The 17,500-nt window shown below is 46.3% G+C and overlaps 1 protein-coding gene across 1 annotated transcript in view; it reads right to left on the reverse strand.

Moving 5' to 3' along the window:
• The window catches only part of herc1 (HECT and RLD domain containing E3 ubiquitin protein ligase family member 1), a gene marked incomplete at its 5' end in the record, with an annotated part of 68,651 nt that overhangs the window by 37,816 nt on the left and 13,335 nt on the right, over positions 1 to 17,500 (reverse strand). Inside the window, 22 exons of the mRNA XM_079230511.1 lie at positions 1 to 35; positions 1,121 to 1,683; positions 2,015 to 2,098; positions 2,771 to 3,010; positions 3,855 to 4,025; positions 4,119 to 4,229; positions 4,313 to 4,419; positions 4,516 to 4,671; positions 5,007 to 5,179; positions 5,274 to 5,511; positions 5,650 to 5,770; positions 6,508 to 6,723; positions 7,381 to 7,652; positions 9,243 to 9,294; positions 10,501 to 10,621; positions 11,151 to 11,547; positions 12,773 to 12,944; positions 14,797 to 14,917; positions 15,065 to 15,179; positions 15,284 to 15,457; positions 15,543 to 15,767; positions 16,038 to 16,229. The exon at positions 1 to 35 is cut by the window's left edge and continues 587 nt beyond it. Of these exons, the coding sequence (XP_079086637.1) occupies positions 1 to 35; positions 1,121 to 1,683; positions 2,015 to 2,098; positions 2,771 to 3,010; positions 3,855 to 4,025; positions 4,119 to 4,229; positions 4,313 to 4,419; positions 4,516 to 4,671; positions 5,007 to 5,179; positions 5,274 to 5,511; positions 5,650 to 5,770; positions 6,508 to 6,723; positions 7,381 to 7,652; positions 9,243 to 9,294; positions 10,501 to 10,621; positions 11,151 to 11,547; positions 12,773 to 12,944; positions 14,797 to 14,917; positions 15,065 to 15,179; positions 15,284 to 15,457; positions 15,543 to 15,767; positions 16,038 to 16,229 (4,056 nt within the window). The remainder of the gene's footprint in view (positions 36 to 1,120; positions 1,684 to 2,014; positions 2,099 to 2,770; positions 3,011 to 3,854; positions 4,026 to 4,118; positions 4,230 to 4,312; positions 4,420 to 4,515; positions 4,672 to 5,006; positions 5,180 to 5,273; positions 5,512 to 5,649; positions 5,771 to 6,507; positions 6,724 to 7,380; positions 7,653 to 9,242; positions 9,295 to 10,500; positions 10,622 to 11,150; positions 11,548 to 12,772; positions 12,945 to 14,796; positions 14,918 to 15,064; positions 15,180 to 15,283; positions 15,458 to 15,542; positions 15,768 to 16,037; positions 16,230 to 17,500) is intronic.

Consider the following 17,500-nt stretch of genomic DNA (forward strand, 5'->3'; position numbering starts at 1 on the left):
GCGGAGTGTCACTAGGCGACCAGAAAGTTGGGAAGCTTTAGTAGAAGGGAGTGGAGAGGGAAAGGAGACAAGGGAAGGAAACACAACGTGAGGGAGAGGGCAGGAGAGAAAGAGCACGGCATGCGAGACAAATAAAGGAATGGAGTGTGTCGGTACAAACAAAAACATGCCGCTCGGTGATTCGTGCTCAAGAGTCGACGACGCAAACATGGAAACATGAATTAGAGCGAAACGGGAAAATGGAAGAAATCAAACGATGAAGAGGCCAATGCAGAGTCAGAGGGATGTGAACACAGGCGGTGGAGGAAGATTCAAAATACATATTTATCAGCCGCGAGGTCATCCTGCCGATGGCCGTGACCTTTGACCCCGGGGCTCAAGTCACGTGAGCGACGGGAATCTGACGATCGGCTTCAGATACGGACGATTCTGTGCACACGCATGCAGACAATAACCCGCACGGCAAAAATAAGACTACCAACATATTCGGCGACTTATTCAGACCGTCCGGTAAAAAACAGGAAATATATTCACAAATATGAAATAGTAATTTATTCCCACGCGTTCTAAGTGAAGAAAACATGATGTAAACACTTCTGCTTGTAAGTAGATATGGATTCATGCGTTATTTTGTATAAATACAAACAATATTTTAGACAGATGATAAATAGTTGACTCTCTATAAACAGACCTAGATACATCAGTATAGAATTTAATATTTTCTATGAATGTAAATTTACAAATTATGTTCACAATTTCTGAGCAAAAAAAATTATAAATTACAGAAATGTTTTTGTATATATATATATATATATATATTTATAAAACTGTAAATTACACTTCTTAGAAGAAGAAAAAACTCGCAATCGGCAGATCAGACTCGGCCAAGAAGAAGAGTTGCCATAAACAACCAGAACGCCGTGCATAGCGGTGCCGTTCAATCATGGAGCACGCACGCACGCACGCACGCACGCACGCACGCACGCACGCACGCACGCACGCACGCACGTTTTGAGTGTGCCGTGACGGTGAAAATCTTCTCATGACTTATATTGTCGAAAACAAAAATTCACAACTTGCTTATGATCTGGTATATCTGTAAAACATTCCATCCCCGTACCTGATGGTGATCTCGGCCTCGTCCCACTGCACCTTGGCCGAGGTGCTTCCTTCCTTCACCACGCCCAGCAGCGTGGCGTGCCTCCCGGTCTGCTTGTGGACGCAGCGGCCGCCGACGCGCAGCCCGGCGTCCGCCCCGCCGATCACCGACAGCACCGGCCACACCTCCCTGCAGAGCGTCCTCAGGAGGTGCTCCGGCAGCTCCGCCAGGCCGTGCTGCCGCCCGTGGCGCCCGCGCTCCTCCTCCGTCCTCGCGGGCGTCTCCTGGCTTTCCTTCTGGGCGTCGTGCTCCTCGCGGCTCTGCACCGAGCGACTCTTTTTCAGCCTCTGGCCGGCGGACCCGCCGCCGCCGCCGCCGCCGGACTCCCTGAAGCACGGCTTGATCTTGTGCAGCCGCTCCGTCATGGTCTTGTTGATGCGCTGGGTCCAGTGCTCGGTGCGATGCAGGATGCGGATCAGCTGCGTGGTGGCCTCGGCCAGCACGGTGGCCATGGGGCTGCAGACCGGGTCGCCGGGCAGGAGGTCTCGGGGCGTCCCCCTCATCTGCATGTCACAGATCTTAACCTGGAAACAGGAAGCAGAATATACACGTCTCAATGCCACGAACTGGAGCTGCGTGCGCTGATCTTGCAACTAGGCTCATTAACATGAAAAGAGGGCCACATTTCTGCATACAAGCTAATTTAAATATATGCAAATGACACAGGAGGAGGGGCTTATTAGTTGCTTTAAGGAACGCGCAGGGTTTTGTTTTATTTGAGCAGGTTTAGCGGCTGCAAAAGGCGAGCGATCCTTCTGTAGCTCCGCCCTCAGAGATCACGACAGAGAGCTTAAAGGAGTGGACTCTGTAAGCGGATGAAAATAACTCCCGCAGGCGGAGGTGTGTGCACGCTACCTTCTCTCCTGGGTTACTGCTGTAGAACATCACACAGGGGTAGAGCTCCGTGGCGTCAACGTCCTCGAAGGCCAGCTTTGGCTCCTGTTGAATCACAAGTCGGCGGTTAGCAGTTCATACACATTCTGAGCAATGATCCAGGACTTTAAACCAGATGTCCATTACAAACGTTTAGTGAAATCTGGGTGTAACCAGTAAAAAGTGAGTAAATGTAGTATTTAAACTAACAATGAGAATACAAAGCATACAGTAAACCTTAAATGACACAAATGAATGAGACAATAGTTTGATTAAAAGAATAAACATTTATATAGATGCCTGTATGCATGCCTGCTTATATTCTGAGCGTCTTTCTTTAAAAAGCATATTCATTATTTCAAACTCAGCGTAAATGAACACATGAATATAACACATTTACATGACTTTCCCCCCCAAAAATGTTTTTTTCTTTTTTTCTTCAAGGACTTTTCCAGGCCTTGAAAAAAACATTTTAAAATTCCATGACTGTTGAAGGTTTTCCATGACCGTAGGAACCCTGAGTTAGGGACGAACACAGAACCCGAGGAGGACACGCAGCTTTTCTTTGGTGTTTCTTCTTCGTTGGTGAACTGTCGGAATGTGCATGTGTTTTCTTGCCCAGACGAGGCATTCATAGTCTGTAGTCAGAGGAGAGTCTCGCAATGATGGAGACGGTTTGTGACACGTTACATTACTTTTGAAAAACCTCCAAAATAAAACTTGCAAGGCGCCCCTCACCTCTCCGTTCTTGCCGAAGGAGATGGTCCTGGCCTCCATGTCCAGCACGCAGGTGATGAAGTCTCCCTGGGTGAAGCTGCTCAGCGTCAGCGTCTGCTCCCCGTTGTGGTAGAGGTTCCCGCTGTACGCCCGGTACAGCCACATGTCCGACGTGGTGCGGTGGTTGAAGTCGTGCACGGGCCACCGGGAGACGCCCACGCACGTGCCCTCGTTGCCTCGGTTCTCCTTCACGATGTAAAACTGCAGAGGACAAGAAACGGGGAAAAAACAACAAGATTAGATAGTTTATACGTTTGTTGAATCTCGTGAAATGTGCAAAAGGAACACAGACGATAACGCATTCTAACTAATGGATGCTGCGTTCATGTGCCGTCTGAATAATCAGACAAATGACAAAAAAAAGGAAACGTGTTGATGAGAAACGTTTTCAGAATATATATATAATATTGCATGTCATTTGTAAGAGGGTATAAGGTTGCCATGACCTTGATATTGGGAAATACTTGCCTGCTAATATTTAGCATTAAAACTATTCACACTGGCAGCGATGCACAAAGTATGGAAGCCTGTTTCCGCTACATATATTTTTTTAAATCATAATTCTGAGATAATAAAGTCGAAATTATGAGATAAAAAGTCGTACATCTCATAAAGTCGCACATCTTTTCGACTTTATATCTCATAATTATGACTTTTTATCTCATCATTTAATACGAGCTTCCATACTTTGTCACAGTTGCAGCACGTAAATATTTTGGGCAAGTTGACCCTAAGCAGCGTCTGACAGGCTGTCTGAGCTAAACTGTCGTACAGCCCGAGACACTGCGAGACATTTCCCTTTTAGCGAAATGCCCTGAGTGAATTTTTATTGTGGAAGTTAAAGAACAGGATGAGTGGATCGGGTGATAAAGTTTGCCCTCTTGGTGCAGACTGCGGAGCCGGTCCAATATTCACATTATATTCAAGTATTCATGACAAAAACAACAGTTCTGAACCAATATTTTGTTAATACAGTGTTTTTTTTTGTAGGAATAAGTTGGAAGAACTGCGAGGCCACCCGTGGGGAGCTATGGTAACGCAGTACCTTCCACTGGTAGCACCCGGAGGAGACGCCCGTGGAGGCCAGGCCGTAGCCTTTGCCCCCGCTGCCGTGCGTCAGGCCCTGGCCGTTCTCCACCACGCAGCACTGAGCCTTCTCCGGGTCGAAGGACACTTCCTGGATGGGAAGGTTCTCGTCCTCCTCCTCGGCCTCGCCCTGCGGAGCGGAAGGAACCAGTCAGCCGCTCGGCCAAATAACGACGACGATGATGAGGATACGTACGAGAGGAAGGAGAACGATTTACGACACCTGCAGTTTGAGTTCCTGGACGCGTTCTTTGATCTGGATCGAGTGTTTGGCTTGAGCGACGGGAGCTTCCCACATGCAGTCGGACAAAAGGGCGAAGAGCCGCTCGACGACCTGGAGGAGAACAGGCCGTCAGCTGGCGGAGGACATGGTGGTGGCTGGTGGAGCGCGTGAGAAAAGAAAGGGAGGCGGCGTACCTGGTTCATCTGGTCGTCCTCCATGTTGGCCTCACAGGCCGGCAGCACGGCCTCCAGCACGTGAAGAGCCAGGAGCCGAGTCCTCAGGTTCCCCACCAGAGGGACCCCTAGAGCCAAAGCAGCCGGGGAGGGTTCATTGATACCTCTGCTTCGTCTCACACACACACACACGCACACACACACACACACACTGCCGGTTGTACCTGAGCAGCATTTCTGCGCGGCGATGTTGAGCAGCACTTCGGTCCACTTCGGGGACGCCATCTTGGACTGGATGGCCTGCGAGGACACGACCCTCCGGAGGAAGACGAGGAAGTCCCCGAGATGAAGCTCAGCGGTGTGCTGCCTCCGGACCAACGCTGGAGGACGAGGAGGAGCGACCACACCGTGTTACGGTTCATGGGAAATAACACTGGCTTAGTGAAGTAACTGCTGCTCTTAAAGGGACGGTTACTACCCGTACTATCTGTGTTACCATGTACTACCTGTGTACTACCCGTACTATCTGTGTTACCATGTACTACCTGTGTACTACCCGTGTACTACCCATGTACTAACCATGTACTACTCGTACTACCCCTGTACTATCCATGTACTTCCCATACCAACCATGTACTACCCGTGTACTATCTATACTCTTGCGGTCCCTAAACCTTCCCTTCCCATGACAGTACCGAGGCCTCGCCCTCATCACCTCTGAAGTCCTTCTTCTCGGCGTCGGCTCCGTCCTCCTGCTTGCCGTCTTCCTGGTCTTTCCCGGCGGCGAGCAGACTGACCCCGGCCTGAGACAGCAGGTTCTTCAGCTGACTGCAGAGCAGGTCCAGCAGCGACTGCACCACCTTGGGACTCAGCTTGTCCGCGTACGTCCTGCGAATCCAAGGACGAGACGCCGTTTGTTGACCGTTGGGTTTACCAAGCGCCCATTTCGTTCGGTTAGTTTGAACCCTCCTGGAGCTCTTACCCGGTGCTGATGGCCAGTATCTGCAGCAGGCGGGTGGAGGCCACCTTGAGGGCGGTGCTGAGCTGAGACACTCCGGGTTTCTGCAGCAGCTGCAGCGGCTGGCCCAGCATCGTCTCCGTGCCGCACAGCTGCGACAGCACGCTGAGCAGCCCGCTGGAGATGGCCAGAGACACGTCCACCGGCTGGTAGCGGACGCTCAGCGCGAAGACGGTGACCAGCAGGAGGCGCTGCTGGGCTTCTGGGACGGAGAAGGGAAGGAGACAAGGAGACAAAGAGACAAAAGCATCGGACAGGATGTTGGCGAAGTAAATATTATGATGGCACAATGATTTTAAATCCACAGAAATTAAAAATTGCACCAGAGGTCAGTTGTTACCTATGTGGTGCTTGTTTGCCTGCAGTGCTCTCTCCAGGGTGACGGACAGCTGCTGGTAGATCTTATGAACAGCTGTCTGGATTTCCATCTGGAGGCTCCTCTTCGCTGCTTTTACACCATCCTGCAAACGGGAAAGATGTAAACACGTTAATATGGTCATTACTAAGGCTGCACGACACTTTCTGAAGATTGAAACCGATGATTCATGTGTTACACATTCTCTCTCCTGACCACCAGGGGCTGACTCCTCTGGTTGTATAGAAGTATATGCTTCATGTGTTAAATATTCTCTCTCCTGACCATAAGGGGGTGACTCCTCTGGTTGTATAGAAGTATATGCTTCATGTGTTAAATATTCTCTCTCCTGACCACCAAGGGGTGACTTCTCTGGTTGTATAGAAGTCTATGCTTCATGTGTTAAATCTGCATTCTCTCTCCTGACCACTAGGGGGCGACTCCTCTGGTTGTATAGAAGTATATGCTTCATGTGTTAAAGCTGCATTATCTCTCCTGACCACCAGGGGTGACTCCTCTGGTTGTATAGAAGTCTATATAAATGACTCTACTTCTCTTGATGTATTCCCTCAGTAAACATTGTAAACATGAGTTTATGTCTCAATCTCTAGTTTCAAGTCTTCTTCAATACAGCATGATGTTCATTTAGTAAATTATGGTCATTTAGAGTCAAACAGACCATAAAGCAGGGGACAATTTAGGGGCGGGGCTACAAGGTGATTGACAGGTCTCTACGTCACTCCTCCACATTTTAACTATGGCAACTTCCATCCTTTGGCTGCAAAAAAATCCAAGATGGCGACGGTTGAAACCGTCAAACTGGAGGCTGTCACTCCTACGTACCTGGTAGTGATGCAGCTGCACGCTCTCCCTCTTCAGCCCTCCGGCGCCCACGGTGCCGAGGCCAAAGCAACCCGCCAGGAACTGCAGCCGCACGGAGGTGAGCAGGGAGGAGGACTGGAAGGCGCCGCCGGCGCGGTCGGCGTTCCCGGGCTGGCTGCCCTTCTCCTCCATGCCGGAGATCAACACCACGATCTGGTGCAGCGCCTCCAACCGCAGCTGGAGAGGAGACGAGCGTCAAGAGGAGGATGCGTTTTATACAATTGTTTTGTATCAATAACATGTTAATCTGCCTCGTTTGTTTGACACTACATATTTTTAAGGATAAATCTGGTGATATTCAATCATTTTATTACAGAAGAATCCAATAAAAAGATTTTTAAAAACTCAACAGTGATTGTATCCAATAAAACGTATTGTGAGCTCTTCTTCCACTTGTTAAGAAAAATAAAAAACACATCGATAGAGAGGAGGGGTAGTTATTATCTGTAAACTCATATCTCATATTCATAAACTACTTTATTACCTTCATACAAACCCTGTAAAGAAAGATGTAAAGTATTACATGTATGATGAAGAAACTAAGGTTGAATATCCTGTAAAATATTAGATTTGGCTGCTAAAGATTTACTTGAATGTAGGTTATTAAGACTTCCTGTTTCTAAAGCATTTAAAGGTGAATCGTCCCTGAACATATAAATATTGTTTTTAATCAGTGAACTATTTGTGACTTTACGGCGAGACAATAAAAATACAGAATATCCCCAGAATAAAAAGGACAAAAGGGCTTTAGCAATCCTCTGCTGAAGCAAGCAGTTCCTCACGAGCCGTAACCACAATGTAAACAGTGACTTCTTCGTTGGTTTCGTGGCTCACCTCCGCCCGGCTCTGCTGCTGCTCCATGGCCAGGATGGTGGCCTGCGGCCCGGTGGACATGCTCTCCTCGGGCTCCTTGAAGGCCGGGGCGAGGCCCACGTCGCCGCTGATGAAGCTGAACATGTTGTCGATGAGGGCGTGGACGCCCAGCGAGCGGCTCAGGTCCAGCTCCGCCTCCTCGAAGTAGAGGGCGGAGCCGTAGCTCCGCTGGCGGCTCAGCTTGGCCCGGAACCAGGACTCGGCCAGGGAGTCCGGGGCGCTGTGGAGCAAGCCTGCAGACGGGGAGGAGAGACAGGGAGCCTTTCAGAAGCATCCACGCACACAGAGGACCTCTCACCGGTGGGTTCAAAGCTCTCAGGAGCTCCGCGAGAGCTCGTCCAATGGAGAGATGCTGATTCTTCATGCGAATGGACGCGCAGAGGCTCCGAACACCCACCGAGGTCAAACATGAAGAAATGCTGCAGTTGAGACGTGAAATGGCAACCGGAGCGATGTTTCCATATTCCGACTGAAAGCACTGAAGTCAAAGTATCAGCGGCGATGATTTCTTTTAAAGGGACGGTAGCGACGTTTATGAGCGTGTTTGAACGAGCTTCTTCTTCTTCTACGAGTTTTACTGCAGTAGATGGAGCAAAGTAACGCTCTGCTGTGGACGTATTTTAGACTCTAAAAGAATCTCTATCAGGTGGATTCAGCAGCAGAGCAGCTCCTGTGTTCTGAGAGGTTAAACTACTGCTTCTGTCAATGGAGAATCAAGGTAACGGCTTCAGTTTACCGTCAAAGAGGTGAAAACTAAATAAAGTGTTCATTTAAACTGATATAGATTCTTTTAGAGCCTAAAATCCGTCCACAGCAGAACGTTACTTTGAGGAGAAGCTCATACAAACACACTTCATATCATCTAACTGTCCCTTTGAAGTACTGCATCAGTATCAGTACTGATGACCGCAATTCCATGAACACTCTCACAAATCACAATCTTCACGAGGAACGAGCCGTCCTTGTGCAAAGTAACACACATTCCAAGCAGAAGAATGAACTGTTATTTGAACAATAGGCAACAATCCGCACCTTTTGTTTGTATTTGCATTGCCGTCTGTGCATCAGCACAGAAGGCAATCCAGTGGTTCTCAAACTTTTTTTGCCACGCCCCACTTTGGTGGAAGAAAAATGTTCACGCCCCACCGCCCCAAAAGAGATAGGCTTTCCTGCCATTTTTGTTTTGGTAAAAATGGCAAGAATCGATGAGTCGACAAGAATCATGGCCGTCACGCAAGAGAAACCTGTTAACGTAAATATTTCCACGAAAGTACTTTTGTACAATGTAAAGTTCTCATGTAGCTCATAGGTAGAGGTCGTCATGAAACCACAAGGTCGCCGGTTCGATCCCCGTTCTCCCCATAGTTTCATGTTGAAGTGTCCTGAGAAAGACACGGAAGCCCACTGCTCCTTATTTACTAAGGATGGGTAAAATGCAGAAAAAGCATTACAAATAATATATATATACAAATTAAAAAAAGGCGCCCGACCTGTAATACCTCCGCGCCCCACTAGAGGGTCGCGCCCCACAGTTTGAGAACCACTGAGGTGGACGAGGACAGTCTGGAAGTGCAGCTCAAGACAAGGCCGTCCTCGTGAGAGGTGAAGGGGTCATGGGGGGAGGGGCTAACAAGAGGAGGAAACATGCCGTCGTGTACTTGCTTGGAGCTCCTCTTGTCTTTGGGGCTCAACTGCCCCAAAAGAAGCAAATAAACTGTCCACCCAGGAGCCAAGAGACAAGAGACAAGAGCAGCGTGTGATTCACGACCCGGCACCTCCTCACTCGTCATCATCAGACACACCCGGCCTCGAGTGATCCTTACCTCTCTTTTTGTGAGAGAACGCCAAGTCCGGGTCCACGTTCCTCCTTCCGCTCTGAGGACAGAGAAGCAGACACACGTGTTGGACGTCTGGAGAAAGAGCTCATGAAAAAACTAAAACACACAAAAACACCAACGCAGTGAGACAGACCAGTTTATATGTATATGATATACATATATATATATATATATATATATATATATACATATATATATATATATATATACATACATACATACATACATATATATATATATATATATATATATATATATATATATATATATATATATATATATATATATATATATATATATATATATATATATATATATATATATATATATATACATACATACATACATACATACATACATACATACATACATACATACATACATACATATACATACATACATACATACATATATATATATATATATATATATATATATATATATATATATGATATACATACATATATATATATATATATATATATATATATATATACACATACATACATACATATATATACATATATATATATATATATATATATATATATACACATACATACATACATATATATACATATATATATATATATATATATATATATATACACATACATACATACATATATATATATATATATATATATATATATATATATGATATATGATATATGTATGTATATCATATATATATATATATATATATATATATATATATGATATACATACATATATATATATATATATATATATATATATATATATATATATATATGATATATGATATATGTATGTATATCATATATATATATATATATATATATATATATATATATATATATATATATATATATATATATATATATATATATATATATATATATATATGATATACATACATATATCATATATATATATATATGTGTGAGTGAATGAGTGTCTGAGCCTGAGTGTGAGTGCACGTGTGGTTATGCGTGCGTGTGTCTATGTGAGTGTATGTGTGTGTGTATGTGTGTGTGTGTTTGTGGGAGTGAGTGTGTGCGAGGGAGCGAGTGTGTGTCTCTATGTGAGTGTCTATGTGTGTGTGTGTGTGTGTGTGCGTGCGTCTATGTGTGTGTGTGTGCGTGCGTGCGTCTATGTGTGTGTGCGTGCGTGCGTCTATGTGTGTGTGTGTGTGTGTGTGTGTGTGTGTGTGTGTGTGTGTGTGCGCGCGTGCGTCTATGTGTGTGTGCGTGTCTCCTACCAGCGTGCAGCCCTCCTCGTCAGACTCCGGCTGAGAGAGGTCCGACTCGCTCCTGGACTTCAGGAGTCTGTAGCTCGGGCTGTTCTGCACCGACCGGCTCTCGGCGCTCAGACTCTCGCTCCTGCAGACGGAAAGCAGCTTGTCATCTTCGTCATCTTCGTCACACACAGCTGAACATGGCGTTTAATTTAACCAACGAGTTGACGCGATCGCTCGAAAATCCTGAACTAAAATAATTATTAAAAATACTTAACTTTACTCAATTTAACCCTATTAAAAGACGTATAACACACATATTTAACTCTATTAAAAAACCTATTAAAACACATATTTAACCCTATTCATCATGTTCATATCAGTCTCCTGATCCGTCTGCCTCCATTTGACCAAAAACCAAAACCAAAACATACCTTCAGTTTTTACAAAGCCAAGTCTTTTAAATAGTACATTTTTAATCCTTTTATAAAGTAATATTTGAATGTTAAAATGCACAAACAACACACCATTGTTAAATATATTCTAATAAATTTGTTTTTAAAGAGTGAAACTATCCTTGAATACTTTCTCGGTGACATTAACCTCGTGTGACAGTCCAGGGGAGACTCTAGCCCCTCCCCTCCCGACTGGATCCAGATGGGCGGGGCTCTCACCTGGTCATGAAGCCCAGACCCTCCTGGGCCCCCGTGGTGGACTGGGTCTGGTCCTCCTGGGTCTGGTCCTCCTGGGTCTGGTCCTCGTCCTGGTTCTGCTTGCTCAGCTCCCCCAGCACAGGGCTGACCCCCAGCAGCAGCAGGGCACAGCGGTGGATCACGGAGTTACAGGCGGCGGTGTACAGGTCCTGCCCCTCTGGGAGATCGGTGCTGCCCCTCCTCCCCTCCTGAGACAGGATGGTGTCTTCCTCTCCTCCTGCTCCTCCTCCTCCTCCTCCTCCTCCTCCTCCTCCGCTCCTGGAGCCGGAGCCGGAGCCGAGTCCCGTGCTGCTGCCGGTCCGCTCTCTGTCCCGACTGCGTGCCACCTCCCGCGCTGAGAGGAAACATTGAAAGATTTCTGTGTGGTGCAAGATGCACATACACAAATAAAACACACACACACACACACACACACACACAAACACACACAAGATGCTGGGTTAGAGGACAAGCAGCAGCCGCACAATAAACTCAACGTTTACTCGCTGCAAAGATCATAACCAGCACATAGCCGCTGGCGAGATGGAAAAGCACGTTTTCTTTTAACGATCATAACCACACCATTTATCACCAGCCAGAAGCTGTGAAGACGGTCATAGTCGTCAGAGTTTCATCTTTTCAATGGTCCTCGAACACATCGTGTGCGACAAACGCTTCAGCCAGAAAAAGCAGCCAAAATGAAGCTTACATTTCTGATATTCTTATTATGTCTCATTTAAAATCTCGCTACAAATAAACCGTTTGTGCAAAACAACAACAACACCATAACATCCTGTGCTCTTCAGCAACAAGGAAGCCATAATTTAATCCCCTCAAACTAACAGCCACGTGACTAAAACTCCAAAAACTTTGACTGAACTGATGCTGAACCCAGAATTGAGAAGAGGAAAAATCTAAATAGTTCCATATTTATAGTAATTGGAGCCTCCATTTTTTCTCCAACATAACAGCAAACTCTTTATTGCTTCCACTATTTAAACGGCAGCAACGGCGACGGCGGATCACAGCTTCACACACACACAAACACACACACACACAAACACTGCATCACTGCCTATGAGAGGATATTCAAATTCATTTAAAGTATTTCTCTAAACTAACATTCTATTCCATTTTTTGTCTGCATGCAACGGAGAATAACTGTAATACAGCTTTTTTTTTTTACGGGAATGTCGCCACAGACAGCCTGCAGTGACACTGCAAATATATAAATATGTATAAATATTCACTCAGGTTGTTTTATGGCTTCTGGACATTGTCGAAATATATATATATATATATTTTCTTTTACATTACATTTGTTTTTGTGACACTTTTACATACACTTCTAATGATAATAAGATAAATGTATCACTGGGATGCTTTTATCACATTCAAAACTATTGAGATTATCATTGAATTTAGGACTTCACTGCATGTGTATCATTACATAAATATCCAACCACCTGAACTCCTGCACCTATATGACAGCATGTGAATGGAAAACTTGAATTTCACCCAAAACAACAAAACATCAACACCATACGGTGCCAAGCTAATTCAGCAACCTCATTGTTTCACCAGTTTAATAACGATGTACTCACTTCCAGCCGTCATTACTTCGTGTTCCCGGTCCTCGTCTTCGTCGTCTTGTTCCTGATGGCCCTCCTCTCTCTCGCGGTCGGCTCGCTCCTCCAGCTCCGCCTCCTCGTCGATGGTGCGCGTGAACGAGTGCTCCTGAGGGTCCATGTCCAGAGAGTCCTGATTGTCCGAAATCTGACGGGAATGTTACAAAACAACGTCCGTGAGTGTTTGAAAGGTGTCTGTTTCATGAACAAATCAAAAGAGAAGGTATTCCATACGGTACGGAAAGTTACAATACGGTGCGGTGCGCTACTGTACGGCACGGTGCATTACGGTACAATACTGTACGGTAAATTACGGTACGTTACGGTACGTTACGGTACGTTACGGTACGGTACGGTGTGGCGGTATGGTACGTTGCGGTTCGGTGCGTTGCAATGTGGTACGTTAAGTTATGGTACGGTACGTATCAGTACGTTACGGTGCTGTACTTTACATTACGGTGCATTATGGTGCGGTATGGTACAGTACGTTGCGATACGGTAAGTTACGGTACGGTAAGTTACGGTGTGGTGCAGTACTTTACATTACGGTACGTTACGGTACGATACGGTGCGTTACGGTACGTTGTGATACAGTACGGTGCGATACGGCAAGTTATGGTACGGTGCGATACGGTACGGTGCGATATGGTAAGTTACGGTGCGGTGTGATACCGTACGGTAAGTTACAGTACGGTAAGTTATGGTGCAATACTTTACATTAGGGTACGATACGGTACGTTACGGTGCGTTACAGTAAGGTACGCTACGGTGCGTTACGGTGAGGTACGATACGGTAAGTTATGGTACGGTGCGAAACGGTAAGTTACGGTACGGTAAGTTACAGTACGGTACTTTACATTACGGTACGTTACGGTGCGTTACGGTAAGGTACGATACGGTACATTGCGGTAATTATGGTACGTTCCGTTACGATATAATACTATAAGATACAAAACAATATGGTACAAAACATTCAAATTCAAATTTCTTTTTACAATATTACATTTGAACACATCATGATATCTAGTGATGTGTCCTTTCGTGTCGAGGCTTCGATGCGCGTGTCGAGTAACCAGGTAGATTTTGGTGAAGCGCATATCGAGGCTTGTGTCGATGACGTATGTGGTGACGTTCGAAGCCTCGCGAGCCGGCCGTACCACGTGACTGATCAGAAAATGGTTCGTGGGTTTGCCGTGCGATTTGAAATATAAGGGGCAACGAAACTCAATGGATGTCCCCCTTCCTCTCTGTACCAGCTTCATGTGTGCCTGTGAAAGGGTATTTTATAAAGCAGGCGAAATAGTCTCAAAAAGCCGAGCACTGTGGAAAAGGTCTTATTTTTACTTTAAAAAAATTGGACACATCAACATGGACTAACGGAGCTGAGGCTCGAAACACCGATCCTCTGACTGAAAGTCAGATATTCTAACCACTGACCCACAGTCACATCACAACACTCTCCCAATTGGTTTCAACTTTTGATTTGGGCCCCGCCATTATATCATAAAGATAGACACAATATTAATAAGTTAATAATTGATGTATTGGCGTCACAAACATAATTTATTCAATTTAAAGCTTCACACACCAAAGCCATGGTGTCGTTATGATCACTCTGCCTGTTTTACATGTATTGTCCACTTGGTGGCGCAGTAGAGCAAATGAAGCTCCATGAAGCTTCGGCACATGAGTGAACCAATTGGATGGAAAGCTGCAATGCTTCAGGAAGCTTCATCTCGCCATCACTAATGATAACGTCATAATGTAACTAAAGGGAACCTCTGTTCGCTAGCCGTTAGCCGTGCTGCTAACGTAACTAGCTCTCCTCTTGCTGATTTAAACACAATGCAGCATTGTCCGTACGGATCGACCACGGCCCGTCACACCACTATAGTGAGTGCTATCTTTCATAACACGCAACCATTTTTATGAGAAAACTGGTTTAATCTTCTAATTAGAAAAAGGAAAAACAGTTGGTGAGAGTCTAAATGCAAACTCACCCTCCTCTCACGTGAAGAGGATCTGGTCTGGATGAAGTCCATATTCTTACAGGCCAGCAGGCGGTTCCGTACCTTATAAACACTGCGATAGACCTCCGCCAGGGTCTTAGAGGGTTGGTACCTGACGGGGAAATAAATATGTGTGTATGTATATATATACGTGTAAATATGTATAAATATACGTGTGCCAAGTGATGTTTGATATATTCTGGTACTGTGGGACAAAGCGGAGACCTTTGAACACATCGTAAATATCATGTTACGGTACCTGCCCTCTCCACAGGCTTGGCTCAGCAGCCCTGTGTGCTTCAATAAGGCTGCCAACACAAACCTGGACACAGTGTCCAACAGGGACTCGTTACTGAGGGACGCATTGTCCCAGTCTGCAACAGAACACACAGAACACACAGTACAGTCAGGCCACTGTCAAGACTGACGCAGCGATAAGGGACTTCATGAAGTGCCAAGTGCAAAAAAAAGGCGGTACCTTTGCTCATGCCGTAGTCCTGCATGTTGATCCAGAGGCTGTTGGCAGGTTCTTTAGAGGAACACAGCGCCAAGTCCACCAAGACACTCAAGTCTGGACGCAGTGTGGAGTCAAAGGGCTTCTGCTCTTCATTACCGGACAGCGCTGCCTCCAGTAATGAGCTGATGCAGGAGTCTGGAGCAGACAAGTGGACAAACATTCATCGTCTCAAACAGTCACAGAGGGAAAAAAACTAAAGGAGAAACCGTCCGCTCCCTACCGAGCTGTGGCATGTCCATCTCCAAGCCGTTGCTGAAGAGGGGCGTTTTGAGCCAGTAGCCGGTGTCTTGCTCCTCCGGCGAGGTCGGCGCCCCCTGCAGCATCCCACCGAGGCAGCGGCCCACGAGGAGCGCGACCGTCCTCTCCAGGTCCACGAGCCACACCCAGGAGAGCGCCGGCGGAGGCAGGGACGTCCCCGAGGCCGGCTCGGCAAAGTCCGACGTACCTGGACAGAGGAGGTTGTGAAGGACAGCAAGAAGAGGTTCAGGGACAATAAGGTCTCAAGGACAAAATGAGCCTGATGCTAAACTTGAGATGCTAACTCTTTGAATAGAGCCAGTGCAATATAAACAGCACCCTGAAGACACGGCTGTTCAAGCATAAGAGATGAAGCAGAAACAGAAAGACGATGTAGATCACAAAGCAAACTGGAAAGCTCGGGAGAAAACTGTCTTTCATTTATGCATGCGAGGGGTTTCCTCCGCTTCCCGCTCACCATGCAGGGGCCACTGCAGCTCCTGGTCCTCCAGGGGGCCGGCGGCGGGCAGCAGCCGGTTGAGGCGGTCCAGAGGAGGCAGCAGGTCCAGCAGCTGGCTCAGCAGAGGCCTCGCCACCGACACCGGCAGCAGCAGCAGGGAGTTGACGATCTGGCACAGCATGCTGCCGGCCGCCGACACGTAGATCACATCTGGAGGGCAGGGAGACGCAGAGTTTTAAACAGGTCACAAACTAAAAGGAATATTGGGCTCAGAAGGGCAAGAAAGATGTTTTTTAAATCCCAAAGGAAGTAATTCTGCCAGAGATTGTACGAAGATTACAACAGAAGAATGAAAATGAAAAAAAATATGGAAGAAGAAAAATGACAATGTGTATAAGAAGTAATACTAACACCAGTACCAAAGAGAAGCTACAATATAAAAAGGTTTTTTTTGTATCAGTAATAATAATATTAAAAAGTTAAAATCTTTTCTGTTTCATGTGAATAAATTATCATATCAAAACATATAACCAAAATTATGTTTATGTTTAACCTGAGCGAGTAGAATGAGAACAACAAGAATGAGAGAGAAAGAGAGAGAGAGAGAGAGAGAGACACAGAGAGAGAGAGAGAGACAGAGGGAGAGAGAGGGAGAGAGACAGAGAGAGAGAGACAGAGAGAGAGAGAGAGAGAGACACAGAGAGAGAGAGAGAGACAGAGGGAGAGAGAGGGAGAGAGACAGAGAGAGAGAGAGACAGAGAGAGAGAGAGAGACAGAGGGAGAGAGAGACAGAGGGAGAGAGAGGGAGAGAGACAGAGAGAGAGAGACAGAGAGAGAGAGAGAGACAGAGGGAGGGAGAGAGAGAGAAAGAGACAGAGAGAGAGACAGAGGGAGAGAGACACAGAGAGAGAGACAGAGGGAGGGAGAGAGAGAGAAAGAGACAGAGAGAGAGACAGAGGGAGAGAGACACAGAGAGAGAGAGAGAGACAGAGAGAGAGAGACACAGAGAGAGAGAGAGAGAGAGACAGAGAGAGTGACAGATAGAGTGAGAGACAGACAGACAAAGAGAGAGAGAGAGACAGTCAGACAGACACACACACAGACACACACACACACACACAGACAGTCAGACACACACACACACACACACACGCAGACACACACACAGACACACACACACACACACACAGTCAGACACACACACACACACACACACACACACAGACACACACACACACACACACACACACACACACAGACACACACAGACACACACACACAGACACACACACACAGACACACACACACACACACAGACAGTCAGACACACACACGCAGACACACACACAGACACACACACACAGACACACACACACACACACACAGACAGACAGACAGTCAGACACACATACAGACACACACACACAGACACACACACACACACACACACACACACACACACACACACAGACAGACAGTCA

Source organism: Taurulus bubalis (assembly GCF_910589615.1).
Source record: "Taurulus bubalis genome assembly, chromosome: 15".
In the NCBI taxonomy this organism is placed as follows: domain Eukaryota; kingdom Metazoa; phylum Chordata; class Actinopteri; order Perciformes; family Cottidae; genus Taurulus; species Taurulus bubalis.